Below are 25,540 nucleotides of genomic sequence, written 5' to 3'. Positions count from 1 at the left end.
TATGTATGTATGTATGTATGTATGTATGTATGTATGTATGTATATTTCAGTAATTCCTGTAACACCTGATTTTCCCTTGTGGGATCAATACAGTTAATATCTTATCCTATTTATCATTATCCTAACCATTATCCTATCTTATCTTATCATCTTATCATGAGTAATCAATGAAAAAAATACACTGCATGGTATATAAATCCAATTTACACGTTCCTTACTGTATGTAAGAAATATGTCTTGCTTTTATAAAAAACAAATACCCTGCCAGTTCTGCACTAATAGTGTTTTCTCCAAGATGATGTTAAGGTGATCTGTCATTTGGAAAGTTATGGAAATACAGATGGTGGGAGAAGTCCTTCCCAAATGTTGTATTTTTGACACAATTTATTTTAGACATTGGGTGAGAAAGTGTTGCTCCGTCTTCACTTTCAACATTTCCTCCACAGAAAGTGGAGTGGTTCGACCATTCTAGTTTAGTTAATTTGTTTTTAAAGTTGATAAATGAATCTCGTCTTTAACGGATGGAGTGAAATCCCATGTGTTTTAGCAAGTCTTTGATGGCAAATCTAATGAATACCCACTTCACCGACACCGTATCAGCAGTTGTGCTAATGCCATCTTTGTAAGGAGAAAGTGATACCAATAACAAGATTAAAATAATAAAAATCAAGAAGCTTTCTGTTACTATGAGTATGGGGAAAGCAGTGTTAAATGATAATATAATCCTGGAATGCACCAACAAATTGTACAGTAGACGGAATACAGTATATTTGGCATCCAAGATGAAGATTAACATTTTTCTTCATTTATTTTAGCACTTACCTGAAAAATGAAGCCCAATATTACCATGGCAGGCTCCAGGCATGTAAATAAATACAGAAAATGTAAAGACTTGACAGCACTTGCATTTCAATGATATACTTGGTTGTATTTTATAAATCAGGTTTTCCATTTACTTCAGCTTATTGTTCCCAAATCAGGAATACATTGAGACTGAACACTATGAAACACTGTGAAACACTGGAGCAATGAGATCGTAATTAACATGCCTTCGTTGAATGTGCTATTTTGAATGGACTGGAGAATCGTTGTAACCTAGCAATAAATAGGTTTTAGTAATGGTCCAGTGGTCCACTGATCCCACGTCATCTCCCAAACATTATACAATACAATACAATAATATAATCTAAAATTCAGTGTAGGATTCAAGAGAATGACATATTCAAAGGTAAAAAGTCAGCCTTTATAGGCTCACAAGACTGGACGGATATTCAAATTAGAAACAGACCCCTACCGCCTCCACTGTAGCAACTCACTTAAGGAGCCTAAACAATAGAGAGAATGTAGCAGTAAGAATACATGCATACCATCTGAGATGACAAACTGGCCTTTGAAGCCAACTGTCAGGAGTGATGAATGTCAGTCAAGGCTGTTTTTCCTTCCCAAACACAGGAGAAAGTGAATCAATCATGTGCATTTTACACCTGCTTCATTGAATCAGTATTGGCCTTCAGTTTAATGGCTTGGTACAGCTCTCTCAAAAACAAAACTGAAAAAAAAAAAACAATTTTTAACAACCTAAACTTTTTTTCTTTTGAATACATGGACTGGCATATAACACAACTCTCAGTTAAAATGGCTGGAATTCGAACAATAATTATGGCCTCTTCCTGTAACACCTATAGCATTTAAGGAGAGAAAAGAGAAAGACATAATCGGGAGAGAGTAGGGATGCAAGGTTAAAGGAATTTCCTTAATCGATAATTGTTAACCTTAATGAACAAAAGTTGATTAATTGATAACATTAAAGGTAATGACCTCACCAGGGGGTAGCACCATGGCACGTGGGGACGATGGCAAACCATCAGTGCCAAATTACGTTACTCATTTGCAGCACGTAATGGTAGGACGCCGCTTTTACACCGTAAAAACCTGTTAAAAAATGTCGCTTTTTGTGACGTAAACCACCCCCAAAATACACGTTTTTTACTGAATTTTTTCCAAAGGGTAATGGGCCCTTCCTCATGTTTTGCATAACCAGTAAGTTCAAAGGTTGTGTAACCAATCAGTGAAGAGTAAAGCCTGACCAAAGCAGTGCAATATGAAAGGTGCTGCCATTGTTTGGCTGTAGATCTGTGTTGTCTCTATGAATTGAGGACTCACATTCAGAGGATTATGTGACAGCAAAGAACGCTCTTTTGGACATTCTCCCTGAATGCCATTCAGCAATCACAATCACATTCTGTTAGGCCCACGGCCTCCCAGCAACACTAGAGGCCGCTCTTGACCCATCCACGGCTCCTCCCTTAGGCCAATTTCACACACCTGGGATCAATTAACTTCATCACCCACACAGTATTTATTCTCCAGCTTCCCAGTCACTCATTGCCAGACCGTCAACTAGCTTACCCAAGTTGGACTGCTACGCTCCTAGCTCCTAGCTCCTTGCTCCTAGCTCCTAGCTCCTAGCGCCTAGCACTTGTTCCAAGTCCCTAGCTTATGTCTCCTTGTTTCGTCTTCCCCTTACCTGCTTGTCTCCTATCGTCGACCCAGTCTGTCCGTCCCTCGCCATCCAGCCCGGTTAACCTGCTTGTCTCCTCTCGTCGACCAAGGCTCTCCGTCCCTCTCCATCCAGCCCGGTTCCCCGTCTCTCCACCCGGATCCTGGACCCCTCCTTCCCGGTCATCATCATCCCTGCCCAGCCCTGCTCCATCCCTACCTGACCGGGTCCCCCCGGCTATCTCCACCGTGTGGTCTAATAAACATCCTTCGTCTGCTTCCCGTCTCTCTGTGTCGTGCGTTTGGGTCTCTCCTAGCTCCGGTCGTAACAGTACGGTCTGGCCATAAAACATGGACCCAGCTGACACAGAGGGGCTCCACCGCGTACTCCAGAACCAAGTAGTGTTGCTTGGTCAAAATGACCAGGCCCTCCAGGAAATCGTGGACCACCTCCGGACCATCTCAGCGGCCGTCAGCAGCCTGCAGATTCCGCCGGCTCCTCCGGCTCCCGTGCCCCCCCCTCCTCCCTCCACCATGGCTCCCAGTGCCCCCCTTGTCCCCCGTGAGCCCCATGTTCCGGCTCCAGCGACCTATGACAGCGATTTCGGCATCTGCATTGACTTCAGGGGACTCAATGACATCACGGTCAAGAATAAGTATCCCTTGCCTCAGATGGACTCAGTCTTCGTTCCCATCCAGGATGCCACCCATTTCACCAAACTTGACCCACGGGAACAAATGGAAGACGGCCTTCAACACCCACACTTCGAGTATCTGGCCATGCCTTTCTGTCTGTCAAATGCCCCAGCGGTCTTCCAGGCCCTGATTAACACTGTCCTCCGGGACATGCTCAATTCGTTTGTCTTTGTGTACCTTGACAACATCCTCATCTTTTCCCAATCCCTCTCCAACCACGTAAGACATGTACGCTTGGTGCTGCAGCAGCTCCTGGAGAACCGTCTGTTCGCCAAGGCCGAGAAGTGTGTCTTTCATGTTCTGCCCGTTTCCTTCCTAGGATTCATCATTGGCCGAGGGAGGCTGTGGATGAACCCCAAGAAGGTGGCCGCCGTGATGGAGTGGGCAACCCCAAACAATAGGAAGCAACTCCAACGCTTCCTTGGTTTTGCAAACTTCTTCCGGCGCTTCATAAAAAGCTTCAGCCGGATTGCCGCTCCCCTCTCAGCCCTTACCTCACCGCAGTTGGTTTCAAATGGACCCCCGCGGCCGAGCCCGCATTCCTCGACCTCAATAGCCATTTTTCGTCGGCCCCGGTCTTGGCCCAGCCTCATGCCAACCTCCAGTTCGTGGTAGAGGTGGTCGCTTTGGACAGGGGGGTAGGAGCAGTACTGTCTCAGCGCTCTCCAACCGACGGTAAGCTCCACCCCTTTGCCTTTCTCTGCCGCAGGCTCACCCCACCCAAACGCAACTATGACGTGGGCAACCGGGAACTCCTGGCTGTCAAACTAGCCCTGGAGGAGTGGCGCCACTGGCTTGAGGGAGAAAATCACCCCCGTCGTCTGGACAGATCATAAGAACCCACCTATATCCGGACAGCGTAGCGGCTCAACTCCCGGCAAGCCAGGTGGGCGTTGTTCTTCGGCCGGTTTAACTTCATTTTATCCTACCGCCTAGGCACCAAGAACACCAAGCCTGATGCCCTGTCCCAACAGCCAGACGGAGCAGGCAAACCTGGAGGTGGAGGCCATGCTCCGCTGCCTAACAACCACCAACCCCTCCTCCTAGAGCGACTAGCTGCCACAACACCCTGGTCAACGTCTCCTCCGGCCTTTCGCCCTTCCACTGCTCTCTGGGCTACCAACCCCCGCTGTTCCCTGCCCAGGAGGTGGAGATCGCCGTACCCTCCGTCCAGGCCCACATCCGTTGATGCCGGAGGAAGTGGAAGAGGGCCTGCTCTGCCCTACTCCAGGCATCCGCCAGGTCCCAGCGGCAGGCGAACCAGCCCACATCCACGTACGTCCCCGGACAGATTGTATGGCTCTCCACCAAGGACCAAGGCCCCTCAAGGTGGACTCCCGAAAACTCGCACCCCGGTATGTTGGTCCCTTCCCAAAAGTGTCCATCATCAACCCCTGTGCCGTACGCCTCCGCCTCCCTCCCTCCGTGTCCACCCCACCTTTCATGTGTCCCTGCTTAAGCCGGTGGTCTCCAGCCCCCGCTCTCTCCCCGCCAAGGCCCCTCCACCCCCCCGCACAATCGACTATCACCTGGCCTACACAGTGCGGCGCCTGCTGGACGTGCGGCGCAGGAGGAGGGGCCTTCAGTACCTTGTGGACTGGGAGGGGTACGGTCCGGAGGAACCCTCCTAGGTCCCCCGGAAAAAGATCCTGGATGCCTCCCTCATCTGGGATTTCAACCGCACTTGCCCTTCCGGTTCCAGATGTCTGCCAAGGGGCGTCCGTAGAGGGGGGGGTACTGTTAGGCCCACAGCCTCCCAGCACCACTAGAGGCCGCTCTTGACCCATTCCGCGCTCCTCTCTTAGGCCAATTTCACACACCTGGGATCAATTAACTTCTTCACCCACACAGTATTTATTCTCCAGCTCCCCAGTCACTCATTGCCAGACCGTCAACTAGCTTACCCAAGTTGTACTGCTACTGGCCTAGTTCCTAGTTTCTAGTTCCTAGTTCCTAGTGCTTGTTTCAAGTCCCTCGCTTATGTCTTCTTGTTTCGTCTTCCCCTTACCTGCTTGTCTCCTCTCGTCGACCAAGGCTGTCCGTCCCTCTCCATCCAGCCCGGTTCCCTGTCTCTCCATACGGATCCTGGACCCCTCAGGGCCTTCAGTACCTTGTGGACTGGGAGGGGTACGGTCCGGGTAACGATGATCCAAATGACTGTAGCCTTTGCTACAAATTATTAACAAGCAACATTTTGCTTTTTTTACTTTATTGAGCATAATAAAGAATGACATACATTCTTGTGAACAAAATGCCAGGGGGGTTCACCAACAACAAGAAACAAGAAACAAGAAATAGAAAGAAAGTTTAAGAATAAAAACAATGCACACAAATATAAGTGCACAAATAAATAAAATGACAGACTAGTTAAATATAACGTTTATACAATAATGCAAAATCAGCCATAAATTTTACATTAATAATCTTAGAAACCTCTTGCGACAGTATTTTAGTTTAAATTAATTAATTAATTAATTGGCAACATCCTTAGGAGTGAGTGTTCAAGGGAATGTGTGTCATGTGTGTGTGATACTTCCACCAGTGTGTGCATGGGATATTTCCCCAATTAATGCTGGAGTTTGAGGTCAGAAGCTTATCATAGCACCTTGGAGCAGCAGAAAGGCTCTGCAGGCACCCACAAGACCCACAGCACAGATACCCTCATGGATGGCAATTGATGACATTTTGAGCCCAAAAGTGCTGCGGCCACATATGAACCCCGAATCCGCAGAGAAGCCAAGAGCCCACAAAGCAACACCCACACACATCCCGGAGACGGGAAAACCAGTTCCCAAATGTACAGGATAAATCTGCAGCCATGAGCACCCTGACAGTACCCCCAGATATCCAGCCCCTCCATCCACTGTAGTAAGACCAACAGCCACCGACTGCACCACAACCCACACCAACGATGAAGAGCAGCCACCTAGAGGCCCTGGAAAGCACCCAGCAGTGCCAGCCCGCAACCCCACTAGCACCGGGGTCAAGCTGCCAGGACCAGAGACCCTGGTCTCTGATAGCTTTTTTTTAGGTATATCAGGTACTTATAAGTTATAGCAATGAAAAGGTTCAAGGACTCTGGTCTATAGGGGAGAAAGGATGATGAAGAAGACCAAGATGATGAAGAAGATGAATGTAAAGAGCATACAGCCACTGGGAACACTGCTTGTTCCCAAGCTCAGGATCCTGGGTCTTAACACCTCCCTCTGTAACTGGATACTGGACTTCCTGACAGGCAGACCCCAGGTGGTGAGAATGGGAAACTTCTCCTCCTCTGCACTGACCCTGAGCACCAGAGCCCCGCAGGGCTGCATATTCAGTCCCCTCCTGTACACCCTGTTCACACGTGACTGTGTGGCCACATGCAGCACCAACACCATCCTTTAGTTTGCGGACGACACCACCATCCTAGGTCTCATCTCCAAAAATGATGAGTCCTTCTACAGAGAGGAGGTCAGCGTCTTGGCAACATGGTGCCAGGATAACAACTTCTCTCTCAATGAGAGTCTCCTGCTTCAAGTTCCTTGGTGTGTTCTTCAGTGTTGACCTCTCCTGGTACAGGCAATCGGACGTGGCAATAAAAACTGCCCAAAGGCGCCTATTCTTCCTGAGGAGACTCAAGAAGTTTGGCATGTCTGTCAGGACTCTCACCAGCTTCTATTGATGCACCATTGAGAGCATTCTCACTGGCTGCATCACCGCCTTTTATGGCAGCTGCTCCACTGCTGATTGCAAGGTGCTCCAGAGGGTGATGAAGACAGCGGAGTGCATCATTGGCTGCCACCTCCCCTCCATGCAAGGCATCTACCGCACATGATGCCTTAGGAAAGCATGGAAAATCATAAAGGACTACAGTCACCCAGGTTCGTGCTGCTGCCGTCTGGTAAACGTTACCGGAGCATCCGGACAGGGACTACCAGACTCACAAACAGTTTTTACCCTCAGGCCATCAGGCTTCTCAACCTGCACAGCTGTAGTCACCTATGTAAATAAATTTGTACATCACCACAACTACATGTACACATCCACCGGCACTTCTTCACAATATATTTATATCTATATCTTGTGCGATAGACTGACCTATTTCTGATGGAACTGCTACAATGTTCCAATTTTTAGTTTCCGTTTTAGGATTATTTTCTAATTTTAATTTTTCCACGTCCCCAGAGGGAGCTGAGTCGGAAGGCAAAGCTCTCAATTTACCAGTTCATCTATGGCCCAACCCTCACCTATCGTCATGAGCTTTGGGTAGTGACCGAAAGAACGAAATTGCGAATACAAATGAGCTGAAATGAGTTTCCGCCGTAGGGCTCAGCCTTAGAGATAGGGTGAGGAGCTCTGACATCCAGAGGGAGCTCAAAGTAGAGCCCCTGCTCCTTCGCGTCGAAAGGAGCCAGTTGAGGTGGTTCGGGCATCTGATCAGGATGCCTCCTGGACGCCTTCACTTAGAGGTTTTCTGGGCACGTCCAACTGGAGGAGACCACAGGGTAGACCCAGAACGCGCTGGAGGGATTATATCCCAGCTGGCCTGGGAACGCCTCGCGGTGGAGGAACTGGAAAACATGGTGGCACAGTAGCGCAGTGCATTGCACTGCTGCCTCACAGCAAGAAGGTCCTGTGTTCAATTCCCACCTGGGGCGCTGGTGGCACCGTGCTCTGGCGGATTATCTCCCAAATAGGAGCCTTTCTGTGTGGAGTTTGTATGTTCTCCCCGTGCTCACATGGGGTTTCCTCCACCTCACGTCAGTAAGGACCCCCCCCAAAAACATGCACCCATCATTGTCTGACCAGCGATGGACACTCATCACCTGGTCCCCGGGCGTGTCCATAAATGTTGCCCACTGCTCCTGGCTGTGGCCCCAGAGGAAGGACAAGCCAGGATGGGTTAAATGCAGAGGCCTCATTTCACCGGCCACCATCCAAAAGCATGTGTGTGGTGTGCTGTGTGGCAAATAACGATTGATCTTATTATTTAAAAAAAAAAAAAAGTTGGAGAAAGGGGCCTGGAGCTCCTTTCTCAGCCTACAGCCACCGCGACCCGGCCTCGGATAAGCGGTGGAAAATGGAAGGATTTTAATTTTATGTACATACACTGCAACCTCTTGCCTGTATTTGTAAAATCGACTCTTACTTTTTAAATATTTGACTCTTATTTTATTTAAAAAATGTTATTTACTCCTTATATTTGCCTTGTTATTTTATCTGTTTATGCCAACTACATAGTTGTTGTCTGTCATGCCCCAAGAATTTCATTGTACCGAATGACCTTGTGTTGTACTGTACACTTGACAAATAAAACACTTTGAACTTTGAGCTTTGTACAGAGGCTCCTTCTCTGGATCTTGCCCAGGGCTTGGGGGTTTTGCCATCAACAACATTGGTAACCCCTGTCTTAAACCATCCCTTTGAGACTCTGCGAGAAGGGTGAGGGTTGTCATCTTTACCCTTTAAATTGAACAGGTCCATAAAGACCTTTGTATCCATGTGAGGTTGCTTGTTACAAAGAACAGCCTTAACAAGAATTAAGAACGCAAAGTGTCTACACTTTGAATTAGCCACTTCACTATTCTACAAAACAGAGATGAGGTATCTCTCTTTTGTAAAGAGGTTACCCAGTCAATCAAAAAAGCTTCTTTTGCAATTTTGTCTTGTTTCATTGTACAGAGGTTTACCATCCATCAGTAATTTGATTTACACAGTGGACGGATTTTAGGTTTTCCCTCAGGTTTGTTCCGACCTCGACAATTATAAAAGTCTGTTTTGGAGACACTGATTTGCATTGAGCGTGTGACGTACTGGTGTCCAGTTCAGGACATCTTCTTGCATTTATATCCCCAAGCCAGTTGGGATTTTCTCCAGATCCCCTGAAAAGGAGGTAGGCTAAAGGAAAAAAAAATGCATAGTGAGTGAGATAAATTGTGCACGTAAATAGGAAATTGTTCATGTATGCACACATATAAGTACATCAGTATGTCAACAGAGTGGTCATAACAATATGAATGTAAATACCTAACGTATGCAATATCGTTTCTCGTTGTGTCTCAAAGTAACTTCCGAAGACGTTTCAAACGGAATCCGGCACGTGCAAGGGCCCACGCGCCCACGCAACTGGATTCTAATCACATACTCGCGCGCTCGCGACGTACGTAGGCGCGCGCGCGGCAGCACCGTCCTCCCGCCGCGTCCTTTTTTTTCTCCCCGGGCGGCGCAGGGGCAGCGGCGCACGGCGAACCAGGCCCTGCGCTGCTTGTCGGAGCGCAGCGCCGGCGATTTGAGAACATGGCGGCGGACGGAATGGTTCTGACCAACCACGACCAGCAGATTCGAGTGGGGATTCTGACGGGTAAGGGGAATTGGGGCAATGTCGGGAATGAGGTTCGGCTCGGCCCGCTTGTCCATGCGTGCGTTATCGGTTGTCACGACGCGAGCCTGGCCCGGCCGCAGAGCTAGCATGTTAGCGGGCATGCTAACCCGGTCAGGCGGGGTGTTTGACAGCTCGTACAGCTGCTAAAGCCTAGTGCACTTCGGTCGTCGCGATGGTCTCATCAATTGACCGCGCTCTGTATTTAACCACATTAGAAAATAAATAAATGTAATGTTATGTATATATGTGTGTGTGTGTGTGTGTGTGTGTGTGTGTGTGTGTGTGTGTATGTATGTATATATGTATATATATATATACACACACACACACACACACACACACACACACACACACAGTGTTGGCAATATAATGTAAAATGCCTATTTTGAGAGACATTCCCAAGCCCACTACACCTGCTGCATTATTCATGTCCTAACCCCTTCCAGGTCTGCTTCTAATGCTGTTTTTTTTTTTTTCGGGGAGTGCATCGCATTTTGTGTCTCAATGGTGTTCATACGAACGTGAAAAATCGACACGATATTTTGACCGTGTTGTAATTGCCATCTCGGCGCAGAGTTGGAGGAGCCTAATCAATCCTCCTATGCAGGTTTCTCGCTTTTCAATCGCTGGATTACTGTGTTACAGCATCCATTTCGTGCGGATGATGATGATGATGATGATGGGGAGAGCCAGTTTGCCATGTGTCGCCTCTTTAAGTCCCATCTCAGCCAGCCGACGTCTTGCCAATGCGGGGAGACACCATTTTAATGGGAAAGAGGGAGAGAACAACCCACAGTCAGCTGGTTTGAAAAAAAAAAATCTATTACGGGATGATGTCTGGTTGCTTTTTAGTTAAAACCGTGCCATCCATTCAATCTATATGAAACAACGGTAACCACCTATCATAGGCCTCCATCCCATACCGCCCTTATGTGTGTGCACGCATTGTGTTTGAAATAATCCAGTTGAGAATATTAACTGTGTGAAGTCTTTTCATATGCATGCTTGCACACCAGGCTAAAACGATAACTGGATTAGACGGTTTCCAATATCCAATGATTGGGAGCTCAATTAATCATGATCTGCCAATATATTTGATGCGCTGCTACAATATTTAGACTATGGGGCATTTTTTTTAACGTTTAGTCTCTTTCAGTCTTATAGGTTCGCTATATTTTTTCAACCTAGACCTTATTAAAATGTTGGTTCCCATAAATTGTAACTTTTCGTAGCACAACAACACTTTACTATTGAGAAGCGTACCGGTCTGCTGCCCCTTCTCACTATCTTATAATGGAAATCTCAAAAAGGACTTTGTTTGAAAAGTGAAATTAAAATTACAAATTTTTATCCCATGTTCCTAGCAAGAATGCAAAGATCATGCATGCTCAAGAGAGGGTGGTGAATCGGTATACTTCAATATCATCGATATCATTGAACTGCATCCCTTGATTTAAAAATATATTGGACCAAGAAAAATAAAAAATAAAATCAATGTTTGATTTTGATCAATTCATTAGGTCTGAAAAATAGTCTCACACATTACATTTATAGTTTTTTTTTGCTGTGTGAAATAGCTCTCTCCTAGGGATTTATTTGATAGAAGTATTTGTGGCCGCCTGCCACATGCCACCCGAGCGGCGTGTTCAGGGCCCTCAGACACAAAGACAAAGGCCGAGATCACACCAACTTTATTTTAGAGAGTGGCAAGACTAACATGCCGGGAGCTGATGGACAAATGTCATGACAGAGGCTCTCCCTGTGTGTGTTGAGATGGGCTGCTTTAACCACACCACCTCCACACCACATACCCCCAACACCAAAGTGAGGCCAGGGAGAGTCCCTGGCCGAAGCCTACCCCCCCCTGTTCCCCGGAACAGCACAGTCTATATGCGACCGGCCCCCAGGGCGACTTGAGACTCCCCTCCTCCCTTCCGGAGTGTGGGGCCTTCGGCTGCTGTGCTGGCTGATGGAAATGTAATTGAGCTTGGCTGGTGCGGGGTCTCCTTAGAGGGGTGGCCTGGCTGCTGGGTTCCTGGATGGTTCCGGCGGTGGCTGCCGGGGGGAGGAGCTAGCTGTAGGCTACCCATGCTGTGGCCCCCATCGACCTGCTGGTGGTTCCAGTGTGTCTTTGGACGGCCCTTCTGCGCCCCTTCCCCATGCCGGAGAGTTGCTGTTCCGCCTGCCACAAGCCACCAGAGGGCATTTTCAGGGCCCTCTGACACAGAGACAGAAGTAGAGATGTTGCAAACACACCAGTTTATTGTGGAGAGTGGAAATATGTAATAAGCCAGGAGCAGATGGACACATGTCATGACAGAGGCTCCTCCCGTGTTTGTGGAGATGGGTGATTTATCTGTTGCTCATTGAGTGCTCTGATGAACAACAGGCATACAGCCATCTCTGATCCAGGGCCCAATTACCTAGATCCAAGACAGACAGTGGCTGCCTAAACCACACCAGCCCCACACCACAGTAATATTTTTATGTTTGTTGATGTGGGAAAGTCAGTAGCGGTGGCTCACTTCTGCAATAGACAGCTGGGGGAAACCCTGGACTTGGAGTGATGAGGGTAAACCTGGATATTGAATAAAAACATTGCAGTTTCCAATGGAATTCTCTGATTTATATTGTAATCCACCAAACAGAGACAATATATGGAGTACCACTTTAGATGCAGTTCAATGGATCAAACCTTTAAGCCTTGCTAAATCATCTTTTTCGAAAACGGGAAGCTCAGAATATTGTCAGTAGGGATGCAACGATACAGTGTGCTCATGGTTCGGTATGTATCACGGTTTCGGGGCCACAGTAATGGTACAGACCACAAATACCTAGTGTAACACTCTGTATGTATGACTGTGGGGGGGGGGGTCAAGTTCATTGGTGGGTTGTTATAATTTGCGTGCGTGTGCGTGTTAAACGGTTCACAATTAAAAAAAAAAAAAAAAAAAAAAAGTTAAACCAGTGCTATAGTTAGTTAGTTTTGTGTAGAACATGTATAAACAGTATTTTCCACACATAAAAAATACAAGTAAAATAACTACTTGAAATAAAACCTCACAGTCAGACCAGTGCGTGTGTACCTTCGCTTTGTGAACCTGACATGACAGTGGGTGCGCTCCTCTTCAGCCAGGGCACCTCCCGGTGGGGGAGGAGCATAGGCTGGCTCTTACATAGAGGGGAAACATTTTCCAGCGGCAGGAGACGGCAACTTTCATAAACTACACAAACATACATACAAACATAAAACTGGAAAACTTGACAAAAAAAGAACGGCTCATCACCCAGTGAGACTCGGTTCCCTTCATTCCTGCAAAAGGGCTGTTCAAAAGAATTTCAAGAGAAGTTCGTAAAGAGGGACACAGCCATCGCAGGGGTTATTTTCCGTCTGGACACCTTGATTGATTGCATTCTTTACAAAAACATTTCGATGTATTTTTATCTCCTGTTCCCATAGAAAATGCTGCGTATCCGCTTGCAATTGAAAAGGAATAAAAATAAATCTCTCGTGCAAAAATAGATAAATGCTGTGCGGCTCCACACGGACCCTGCATGGATGATGTGGCTGGTGGAGCTGCAACAGTGGATTCAATAGGAAGCAGCAATTGCGGCATGGGGTGCTGCGCCTGTACGCTGGGCCACCGTGCTCAGTGAACCTCTATCATGATACCGTAAATGCGGTTCACATGTGCTATTGAACCGTTAGGGGGGCCATGTACTGACATACCATGTACTGCTACATCGCTAAATGTCTGCCTATATGTTATACTGGCAAAAAGGTGGAAAACTGTGAATTATTTATTTATTTATTTTTCTCAAGTTATTCAGAGTTTTATTGACTCTTTTGCCCTTGTGAATCAGCTCTTTTGGCTGAATCAAGCAATTGCAGGAGTTTTTCAAAACATGTTTAAAATACATATGCATGTAACTATATTCATCTATCATCTTAACAGAGATTCCATGTTTTTTAAGGCATATACTGCATGTTTGTTCCCATTTGGCCACATTTGAGAAGCCGTAGCAGAGTGGTAAGATTCTCAATAATTTCGTGAGGTTGTTCTCTGAAGTTAGAAATGATGGGAAACAGCTAGGGTTGGTCCCCTGAAAGGGGACGAATCAAATCATCAGTCCGAGACCCGTCAGTTGCCTGAGATTGATGAAGTCGAATAGTCGTTTTGAATTTATTTTTATTTTAATTCATATATTTTATATTTTTTTCAGTCACTGTGCATTCAAATAAATTGATACAGACCTGCCAATCTGCACGCATTTTGTGTACCAACCACACAATTCTTAGTCAAAATACGCAAGTACGAAATGCCATTGGAAACTATGCAAAAAAATAAGTCTGTGGAATTTAATGATGGCAATCAATCAATCAGTACAAACAATACTGTACATTTATTGTGTATTTAAACTACATCCCTTGGGTTGGACCTGATGCTATGACCTGTGGTTCTGTAAGCCCTCCCTCTCCTCTCACTCAACTTCCACTGATACACAGCGGTACTTTATTATCCACCAAGGTGTAAAGCTGCATTGTGAGGTAAAATGGGAAGTGGGAGAGTAATTATAAAACGCAAAAATGTGACCATATGTTAATGTGCAATGCAATGTTAACATATAAAACGTGAGATGCACCGATCGATCGGCCGGTGACCGAAATTGGTCGGTTTTCACCAGCCGATCAGTGTCAGATATATTTTTATATTCAGTGCCGGTCAAATTTACAGCCTGATACAGTGCTCATGTGCTGTACTTAAACCCGAAACCAATGTAATGTAATGAACGATGGTGGTTTAACGCACGGTGAGCGAAGGAGGACTTAGACTGAACGAGAATGAGAAGAATCGGCCATTTATTTTATTTGTTTATTTTTTTTGTAATAATTGCAATTTATTTGCAAAGTACCATATACATATAGTATAAATGTATATATTCCCTTAAAGTGAGAGACTTTCATTTGAAGTTTGAACTTTTGAACATTTCCATGTTAGTTATATGTTGTCCTACTAAAACTCAGTGGAGTTACAGGTTGAATTATACTGAAACTTGGTGACTGTTCCATATTCAATTTTATTGGAACTCAGTGACAATTTTCATGTTCTATTATTGTTCTATTATTATTGATGAATTTGTGGATATAAGGTTAGCCGTAGTATCTCGCATACAATTTGATGAGCCTCTTTACAAGACAACTAATGGTGTGAATAACTGATAGAGTAATTTAGCTTCAGTAACTCAAACGCCATGGAGACTCCCTGTTACACTGTTCGTTACAATCGTCCGTGTCCGAACACGGGAACAGGTCTCTCCGTGTGCCCCGATCGCGGAGAACCATGCCCCGCTCCTCCAAATAAAACAACTAAAAACATACTGTTTTTGGTTGTTTTATTTTGAGGAGCGGCGATCGCAAGCCTTTACTAATTTAAGGAATTTGTAAAATTCAAATAATACAGTTCTGACATCAATATCTGGGGTTAAAATATAGACAATAAACTTTACTTAGAGACTATTCAACAGCCATATTAGAAGAACAGGTTTGATGCCACTTTGTTACTTAATACTTTACAACATTTCTGATCGGAAATATCTGAAAAATAGGAAAACATTCTGTGCTATGCTGTCACCCCAAGAAATGCCAACCCCCTGCGGTCAGTTGCTTTGTATCCCCTCTCTGAACAATACAGTGATTTATTTAAATTAAAATTTTTTTTATTATATATATTTTTTATTTTATTTGACAAAATCCCCCTGCTTTGTAAACTTGGGAATGGTTAGGTACTGTAACAGTTACTCAACTATACCCTTACTGGTTGGGCCACCTACAATTTTTTCTGTCATCAGTGAAATATGAATTCCTGATTATTTTGTCCACAAAATCCAATTTTGCTAGTAAATCCATCCAGGGGAGTGACAGCACATTTAAAAGGACAGGTGAGAGATTGATTAACATTCCACATTGAACGTCCCAACCAGTTAAAACAATTTCCTCACACTTGTTGTGCCTCTTTGCGCCTGGCGACTACAGTCTTTTTGAAGACAAGTCTGTTGAGCAAGTGAGCTATCAATATTGAAAAATCCACCACCTTTTGTTTGAGTTAGAATTGTTGAGTTGTTCACCTTGACTCTCCATTATTGATGACCGAGAGTAGCCTAGTGATGGTGAGAATCTGATGTTGCTAATTTGTGCTGTTCAATTACAACCCGCACCCCCAAGTTACCCTGTTAATGACATCATCTTTCTTCATAGTATGGACAAATGTTATTTGACTAGATGGAATTTAAAAGTGTTGTAGCTAGTTTGCCTTCTTAGCTGCTCTTTGTCACATAGTAACCTCACACATTTTAGCACAAGGCTGTTTGGAAGCATAAGGACGTGTTGGAAGATCCAACAATCATTCATCCTTCTTTCTTGATTGTGTGCTCCTCATAAAGCTCCTTGATTGCCCATTGCAGTTTTCCAATGATTTTACGACTCCACAATATCACCCTCTCTAGCTTAATCTGGCATATGTGTTTGCAGGCTAACCCATACCACACCGGCCTATGGGGTATGGGACAGGCTGTCCCCGCTTCTCCGTGTCGAGGGGCTTCATGCTGGACTGTGTGCGGGGCATTCGTCGCAAAGTGCGGGTTTGTGGCGCAGAGGTTGTTTTCCTGCTCCGTAACTTGTACTCACTCTATCCGTCCAGCCCATAGGGAACAAAAGGAAACCCATTCCAAAGCTAATGCTAGCTCGTTAGCCCTGTATTTTAATTGAAACATTCACATGAAATAGAATCGAGAATTGTCATTGAATTACAATTATCAAAAAATAATTTATTTTATTATTTAATATCAAATAATTGTATATGACCAGAGGGGAATATCAAAACAAAGCAAAAACATATAAGTAAATATTGGATACAATCAGACAATAATATATAATATTTTTATGAAAATAGAGATGTGAATGTGTGACAATCTCAGACTTTGTAACAACGGCACTACCTCAAGAAGAACATTGTTTTCATTACTTTAAAAAACTTGGAATTATAGTTAATGTTCACTACAGTAATTCTAATGTTCTCTGCTACTAGCCAAGAAAAGTCATACCTTGTTGTCATGTTATAGCCTTGTTATATTATTATTATATATCTTTTAATAAAATATAAAATTGTGTTCTAAAACTATTTCTTAGAATAGAGCAAAATAAATATAATTATTTATTTGATCAACATTTTAATGTGTGTTTTTATTATGCCACTAACAACTATAGGGTAAAGAAAGAAAATTTAGATTTTAGGACGGTTAAAATTGTTTTTCCAGGACAGTTCTGCGGCAGCGGTGGAAAAAGGTTGGTCTGGAACCCTGGTTGGCTCCCAAGATCAGTTTGTTGCATCAGCTGGCAGCTAGGTATTTGTACTGCTACAGTCTATGTTGACTTGTGTGGTAAGATTACAGTTGGGATTGTACTTGTCTACAATTTTTTTGTGTTCCCTGCTTTCAGATGTAGGAATTTGGCTGAAAGGCATTGGTGAAACTTGTTTACAGGGGGTTGTAGTGTGTCCTCAGAGTTGGAGGTATCACTCATCTGAATACTTGATTTAGGTTGTTTTAGGGAGCAGTCTGAATCAGTCTGAATAGCATAATAATAATAATAATAATAATAATAATTCATAATAATTCATAATAATAATGGCCCTGATGCCACTGCACTGTCCTCTTTATCACACCCACTGAGTTCTGGCTGAAGCTTGAGCTCCATATCCATTTGTTTCTGAGCTTGATATTTTGTCCATTTGGTTTCAGGGGACTGGTTTTGCGATAGTTGTTTACTCTATGATTGTATGTGTTCACTCGTTACAAGGTGCTTTGTTCATAATGCTGGCCATTGTTGTAAAGCATTGAAACAGTGTCTTCTTTGAGAAGTACTCTCAGCTTGCCACAATATCTTACCTCAATATTAGTCCACATACCAGTGTTGTAGTACTTGAGTCCAGGACTTGGACTTGAATCAGACTCTCGGCCTGATCTTTGTGACTCAACTCAGACGAGACTCAGGTTTTAGTGTGTTGACGAATACACTGCCTATGCTGCCACTCACTTTTATCAGTAGCTTCTGTAGTAACTGTATAGCCTACATACTGTATACTTGCAAGGGGCAAACTGTTGTTCTCGCTCTCCGCAGCTGCGTCGTTGTGAGGCCTAAACACTGATAGCTGCCTCTGGACTCCAAGGCTGGGATGTCTGTGGGAGTTAACACTGTGTGCTGAAAACAAAAATATGTGACTGGGGTTATATGAGGTTGTGTTCGTCATTATGTGTGTGCATATATGTTGTATTGTATGTGATTACATAGATTTATGTATATTGTGACATTATTTTGTTACAACCATACACATACACACCTATATGACCTGAACTAAGTAGAGTGGTTAAGAAGTTTAATGTACTCCACTTAAGTACAATTTCACTTCACTTCACTTAAGTAAACTTTATCTAGGTAATATAACGACGCGCTAAACTCTAAAACTCACTAAATAATTAACATTTGTTATGTTTTGGGTGGGCCATGGCACACGTGTAATCCTTTGCAGCAAGTTGGAGCCACACTCACTAGAATTGTTAACATGACTATATGTGTGTCACTAGGCGATTGGTTCACGATTTCCTCTATCAGTTTTGTTTTGAATTTAATTGTTTTGAATTTGACATTCTGTCATGTACTGTACTTTTTGATTACTTTTTTTCTGAATTGAATCTTCTGATATCAAAAGTGAAAGGGCAATCTTACCTTCAAAAGCTATTAAAAAATACAAATTGCTAAACAAAACTTTTCCCATAAAGAATGCACATCTGCTGAGGATTTTTAGTGGAAATATTGCTTTTATTAGTTCATGAAATATTTTTACAATAATGAAAGCTTGTCAAATGGTTTGGTAGGATGAGGTTCTAAAATGTAGGCCTAAACTTGCAATGTAATGACAGCATTTATGCCAATAGCAATACAATATTGTTGTCATTTACAAAACTTTATGCCTTATTTACTTTCACAATTTTCTGTTGTGGAGGTGTGCCAAGGACCAGGGAATGAGGGAGGGGAAGCAGGCGGAGGCAAAACAGCGCTGTTTGGTGTATATATTTATTAAAGTTTTGAAACAAAAGGTGGCTTGTGGGCCAATGGCAAAATAAAAGGCTCGCTGACCAACAGGGGGAGAGTCCAGAGCTCCCGTGCGAATGCGCGGTACAGTCATATATTGCCCCGTCTACTGCGCTTGGACTCTGCGGTGCTGGGTCCGGTTCCGCTTCTCCACCATGCACGCAACCCTACTGTGGGGGAAAAACAAAGCTAAGTTACTTCCTGGTCTGTGATCTGACTGATCAGTGTAGCCCCTCTGTTGATTTGCCCGATCCCCGTGATGGGAGCCTCCACTGCCTGTCTGCTGCGGTCGCTTGACCACGCCCCCTTGGCCCGCTACATCTGTCTTTGTCATCCCTGCTGTTAGCCCTGTAAGTTGAAAGTCTTCAACAGTTAGGTGCTACATGAGCTACAAGAAGCATGAGACCAGTTGCGGAATCTTACTGTCCAGTTTTATTAATGTTGTCAAAGAAGTTAGAAGTATGTAGTCTCACACAATTCTCAGGCACAATTTTATCTCCAGTAACGAGATCTGTGTGATTGAAGTTCATGCAAAAACAAGTACAAAAACCTATCTTTGGACAGCAAATATTTTCACTCCCCATTAGCCAAACTGGTTTTCATAAAAAACAATTGCCTTTGCTTTCAGGTGGAAGCACTAGAGTGACTTCACTTCCCCAATCCCACAAGCAATTCAGTGTGGTTGAATAAACCAGAGCATTTCAGCTTTGGTTAGCTCAACTCCATGGAATATTGATAATACTAGGAGGTCCCCTCTTATTCTCTTAAGACAACATTTATTAGAAGAAGCAACATTAATACAGGTACTCCTCACTTATCGGCTGAGTTCTGTTCCTAGGACCAGGTCATTAAGTGAACTGGTCCATAAGCGAGGACCCGTGTTATTTCACGGTAAGGGGGCTTGGCGATTGCAAACACTGGTGTAGTGAATACTGACTGCGAGAACGAGACTAAGACTGAGAACGGTGATGACATGAGATGTATACAGTGTATATATAGTGTATAAAGTGTATATAGTATATAAAATATATAGTGGAGATCGTATATAAAGGGTCATGCGCAATGAGATGCTTGACGCTGAGACGCGGCGCACACGCTGCAGTATTATACGCAGCGCACAATACGGACTAGTCAGTGAGCTGGTGGTAAGTCCAAACAGTTGTTAAACAGGTAGGTTGTTAAGTGAGAAGTACCTGTCTGCAATTATGGAGGAATAAGGACAGAGGACCAAATTAGCATTGCAATTATCCTAATTACAAAAATAATAAATTTGTATCTTTTCTCTGACCTTCGTCTCTCCATCCATCCTTGCTCCATTCATTCCCTACTCCATTCTTCCCTCCTTCCTTCCATCCTTTTTTTGTTCCTTCCCCTCCCCTCCTTCCTTCCTTCAGTCCTTCCCTACTTTCTTCCTTCCCGTCTTTGCTCCACCCTTCCTCCCTTCTTCCTTCCTCCCTTCCCTCCTTCATTACCGCAATCCTTCCTTCCCTCTTCCCATTCTTTCTTCCCCCAGTCCCTTCTTCCATTCTTCCTTCCTAGCACTAGAGTACATAACCTTGTTGTTCCTTCCTTCCCTCCTCCCATTCTTCCTTCCCTCATTCCTTCCTTGCTTTCTTCACTTCTATCCTTCCTTGCTCTCTTCCTCCACTCCCTCCCTCCTTCCTTCCTTCCTTCCCCCTTCCTTCTATCCTTCCCTTCTTCCTCCCTCCTGCTCATCCTTTTTTACTTTTTCCCTGCTTCCTTCCTTCTCTCCTTCATCCTTCCTCTCTCCCTCCTTCCTTCCTTCATCCCTTCCCTCCTTCCTCCCTTCCTGCCTTTGCTCTTCCCTTCCTTCCTGCCTTCCTCCCTTCTTCCCTCCTTCATTTCCTAGTTCCTTCCTTCCCACCTCCCATTCTTCCTTTTCTCATTCCTTACTTCCTTTTCTCCTTCCTTCACTTCCGTCATTCAATGCTCCCTTACCTCCTTCCTTCCTTCCTCCCTCCCTCCCTTTCCTTCTTCTATTCATCCCTCCTTCTTTCTTCCTTCTATCCTCCTTTCAGCCTTCTTCCTCCTTACTTGCTTCCCGCCTTTGCTCTGAAACTGAAATGGGTAATCGAGTGTTTATGTTAATGAAACATAAACCATCCTATGCAAAGGCCAGACCCCTGAACAGTGTTTTGGCGAAGTTTGGAGGCCTTTGGAGGAATAGTGTGCGACGCGAATCCCAGCACACAAATACATACATACATACATACATACATACATACATACATGCATACATGAACGGGCTGTCGGCCAATCGTAGTGGGAGGGATGGGGTGGGATTGAAAACATTGTGTTTTCAGCACTCCATAATAGAATGTCATCGTTCTAGTTAGTGTGGATAATTATTTTGCTACATGAACTGTGCAAATAAAGTATTCATTTACTGGTGTACACATAGGTTGCCTAGTAAATCTTAGATCAAAATGATCAAAATTACATTACTGATACAATCTCAATATGACCCAAAGTCACAATTGTGTAGCACTTTTTGAGCAACATTTTCTCAGTTAATTTAAATAATTTTGTTAAGTAATGGGAATAGATTAGATCATCACTCTTTATTGGGTACTAGGAATCTGCACCGCTGTGAAATAGTAATATTGCCACATGTGTAACACTGACATATGGAAACAAAGTGTCTACATGATTCTGCAATTATTGTAGTTTGCCAAGTAGTCAATTAAATATTCAAATGTATTGCATTTTTTGTTTACTTTGTTTTGGTAACAGTGGACCACACAAAAGAGTTCAATTATTCTTCCAATGAAAATGCACAGCCAAAACAATGTTTCAAGCTTACTAGCCAAGAATGAAAAATACAATACTTGTCATTGATGTAAAGAGATAGACATGTCTGCTCCCATTCCATTTTCATTGCCTGTCCTTTTGCAATACTAATGAAATATGAATTGCATATTTTGATTTGTTTGATTTGTACATTTGCTTGAAAAAATAAAAAAGGAAGGAAAAAATGTGGAGATCAGTTTTTATCAATACCATCAAATTGCTAATACTACACTAATAACAGAACTATTGTCAAAATGACAGTCTGGTAAAAGCAATTCTGGTAATATGACATGTTTTCTGGGCCCACCTGTATGTAGTGCATACACTGGCCACTAGGTGCAAAATTCCAATCGGCAATCGCTGGGGGGCAGTGATCGGCGATATACGATTTTATCGGGGGCACTGTCTGGAGGAGAAACAAAAAAAACTGTTCCAATTCTCTGAGTTAGGTTTACGTCTTCCATTTTCCATATAAGTAAGAAACTAAGGAAATAAAATAAATCTTTCTCTATGAGATTATATCATATATTCCTATATTATGATCACAAGCTTTGCATATAGAGCGGCAGGTACCTGCGCGGGGGGGGGGGGGGGGGCGTTGTCTGAGCACCTTCCCCATGGTACCCATGGTGCCCTTCTTATCAGGCCCACTTTTTAATGTTTTATTTTAAATGAATGGGTATCGAGGTAGCTGATTGTCTGGGCAAGATATATTCATGAGGAGCACCTCATCAACCTCGCACCTCAGCACATCTGCGATGTGCGCACAGCAGAGTGCAGATCATGGGTGCCCCCGACGGGGTGTGTCCTTCCAGTGATCAGTGCTCCACTGTGCTGCGCCATTTGCTCAGAGTGGCAAAATGCCTAGAACCGGAGCTGGGGGTCCATGCTCTTTTATTTATTTATCAATTTATTTATTTATTTATTTATTTATTTATTTAATTTTATTTTATTTTATTTTTGAGCACCTGCACCCCCCAAAGCTCTGTACGGGACTGGAGAGGGAAAGTGAGACCGATCACAGGTGGTTACTGGCCAGCTCTGAGCAGAGAGGGGGAGAGCCTCCACCCCCCCCCCCCCCCTCTCTCCCCCTCTCTCTTTCTCTCCTTCTCCGCTCCAGTTTCAGAACTTGGTAAACTACACTTTCACCGTTTAAATTCTCTGATTTTCCTGGTGGATTTCAAAAAACAAAAAAACCCAAAATAAATGTCCGTCATCAATATCAATCGCAATCGATGGAGTACTTTGCCGATAGATGATTTAATTGTAATTCGGCCCGCACTACCTATCTCTGTGTTTCTCTCTTCCCAATCCAGTCAGTGACAGTTGTTTTAGGAACTTGGCTGAGGACAGGAGTGGAATCAATCTAAAGGACCTCGTCCATGACCCATCACTGTAAGTCCACGCACGCACGCACGCACGCACGCCCGCATGCACGCACGCACATACACATACACACACTATAGCACGTCATTCTGCATGCCTTCAGTGGGGATGTGGCTGAAGCAAATGAAGATATTCTCTCTGTGTGTCTATAAATAGCTAACCCTATTCATTTCGAGGAGCACTGTTGAACACATGAGTATTTGAGAAGACACAGGCAATGTAATGGTAGTGTCACACTGACGCGGTGGGACGCTGCAAAGCGACAGACTGCAATGCATTTCAAACGGAGCTCGGCTTTATCCAGCTGCAGGAGGCGGAGCGATGACCGGCAATGAGCTGACAGCTTCACCGCGACAAGGAAAATTGAGCAGGTTCCAACTTTATGCAAATGAGCAGCTTGGACTTGGACTTCACGTATTGTTTATGATTAGGCTGTTTGGAAAAAAACAAACAAAAAAAAAAAGGAAAAAACGTCCGTTAAACTATCGATAAAATAAAGAACACGTAATTTTATGTTTCTCCAATAAGGACAATTCTTTATTTTAAGGGATCGGTGGCAAGATTATTTATGTACTTTCTTTCGAGAGGTGTGAATAAAACAGCGCCACCATTTAAATTAATAATAATAAAAATAAATAAATAAAAGTACACACAACACCATCTTAATGGAAAGGGAGAGAGGTTTGAAATGACAGACAACAGCCAGTAGATTTTGAGCTGAAACGGCCACAAACACCAGGGGCACAGAAGCCCGGTTGCCTGTGGTGTGACCGTACGGTCGAGAGCTTGCTTGGCTTCACGCTGCAGCCCCGTAGCCGCCAGGGTTTTTTCAATCTTGAATGAAAATGAAAATATTGAGCAGGGCACATTTAAAGACTGTCATTTGCAAATTTTCAGTCTCTTCTGCACACATAGCTGTCTTTGAGGAGCACAAATCTAAAGACTGAGAACAGATGGACAGAGTTTCGTGGTACTCCCACTGTTGCGTGACTGTATCTTCCAGTGAGATTCTCATGACAGACAAAATATGTTGTGATATTTTGACACCAAAACAAGCATGGATGCCATACAGCTTGCTACTGTGGTTGTTTGTGCAGGGAACTTGCAGCACTGTCATTATACACTAATCAGAGCCTCATGAGTAAGTCCACACTTGCTCACTTGCAGCTTTCTTGGTGCACCTGCACGAAGGCAAAACCTATCTCATTGGCTGTTGAAAAATTGCCGTTGCGATTTGAGGCTTTGACGCGCACACACAGACTAGCCTGATAAAATCGAACATGTTTGATTGAATGGCCGATTATTATTATATAGAGACAGATTTTAATCTTTCTCTTACTCCAGCCAAGGTCACTGCACTCTGCTTTTCTTTTGCCATGTTTGTAATTATCAATATTTTTTCTCTTCATTTAGCCATCTAGCATGTATACCATATATGCTAGATGGCTACCACTATACCATGTTTGTGCACCAGCTCACGCACACAGTGAAATAGTGAATGACTCACTATTAAGAGGGTTAATAAGAGGGTGTGCTTGAAAGGAAGTGCAAACTCCGCAATGATGGGTTGTATTGGACAGTTTCAGTCCTAAATCGTTTTCTGTTCAGTTCAGATTAAGTTAATTCATTCCAGAATAAACCTCACCCAAATTTATAGGCCTGTTTGGAAATCGAAATGGACTCAGGACTCAAACTAACTTTTTTCACCCCGTCCCGAACAACAATTTTAACCGTCCCAAAGCGGACATGGGTAGTCCCAAATTTAAATGAATATTTTTTTTCACATTGTGATTACATCATAAGTACATAGGCAAATTATTTTATTTGTCATTTAAATGACAAATTATTAAAAAAATGTACACATTTTTATAATTTTTTTTATATATTTTTTATTTTACAGAGTCCCGGGCTCTGGGACTGTTTGAAAATGTAAATCACAAAGACAACAATTGCAGTACCCCAGTTATGGAATAGCTGACTTAAGGTAACACAAGCACAGACTTAACGTTACACTCAACTCTTACATCTCCCCAAACAGGCTAGGAGGAGTTATTGCGGCCTACAAGATTGTTCCAGACGAGATGGATGAAATCAAGGTGAGTGTCTTAAGAATGCCAAGGAAAGACAAGGTTACAAGTCCCTCTTAAAGACTTCTCAGACTGCACAAAATTGGTACAAAAGTAATTTGTGGACTCGGGGTGTAGGCAGCAACTATCTGTTCTACCCTGTGATGTGTGACGCGTTGAAAGACAAAATGCAGCCTCCTTGACATCCTACGATGTCCATAACCAAAGTTCTAGCATGTCCGAATGGTGTCCCAAGACATGCAATGGATGAACACAAAATGAAATAAACCCAACTCAAAAGTATTCAACTTGAGATTAAAGTAACTTCAAATGTTATAGAGCAAATGTCAAAGTCAATGTCAAATGGCAAAAAAACATAACTTTTCATCAATTAACATTTCAAAGCTATAGGCCTTGTGATTTATAGAGTAGTCTAAAGAAAATGCCAATACATATTTTAATATCGTATCACAATACTTGCAGAATCGCAATACGTATACAATCGGCACCCAAGTATTGCAATACATATTGAATCGGCAGGCAATTTACACCCCAGTAACCGTAACTAGT

At 43.7% G+C, this 25,540-nt stretch overlaps 1 protein-coding gene across 1 annotated transcript in view; it reads left to right on the top strand.

Moving 5' to 3' along the window:
* Positions 1-9,407: 9,407 nt before the first annotated feature.
* Positions 9,408-25,540, top strand: part of gphna (gephyrin a) — a 58,293-nt gene continuing 42,160 nt past the window's right edge. Inside the window, exons 1-3 of the mRNA XM_080012315.1 lie at positions 9,408-9,538; positions 22,835-22,913; positions 24,943-25,000. Of these exons, the coding sequence (XP_079868441.1) occupies positions 9,475-9,538; positions 22,835-22,913; positions 24,943-25,000 (201 nt within the window). The 5' untranslated portion in view covers positions 9,408-9,474. The remainder of the gene's footprint in view (positions 9,539-22,834; positions 22,914-24,942; positions 25,001-25,540) is intronic.

This window comes from Zeus faber, assembly GCF_960531495.2.
Source record: "Zeus faber genome assembly, chromosome: 13".
In the NCBI taxonomy this organism is placed as follows: domain Eukaryota; kingdom Metazoa; phylum Chordata; class Actinopteri; order Zeiformes; family Zeidae; genus Zeus; species Zeus faber.
This window is presented reverse-complemented; position numbering and strand designations above follow the sequence as displayed.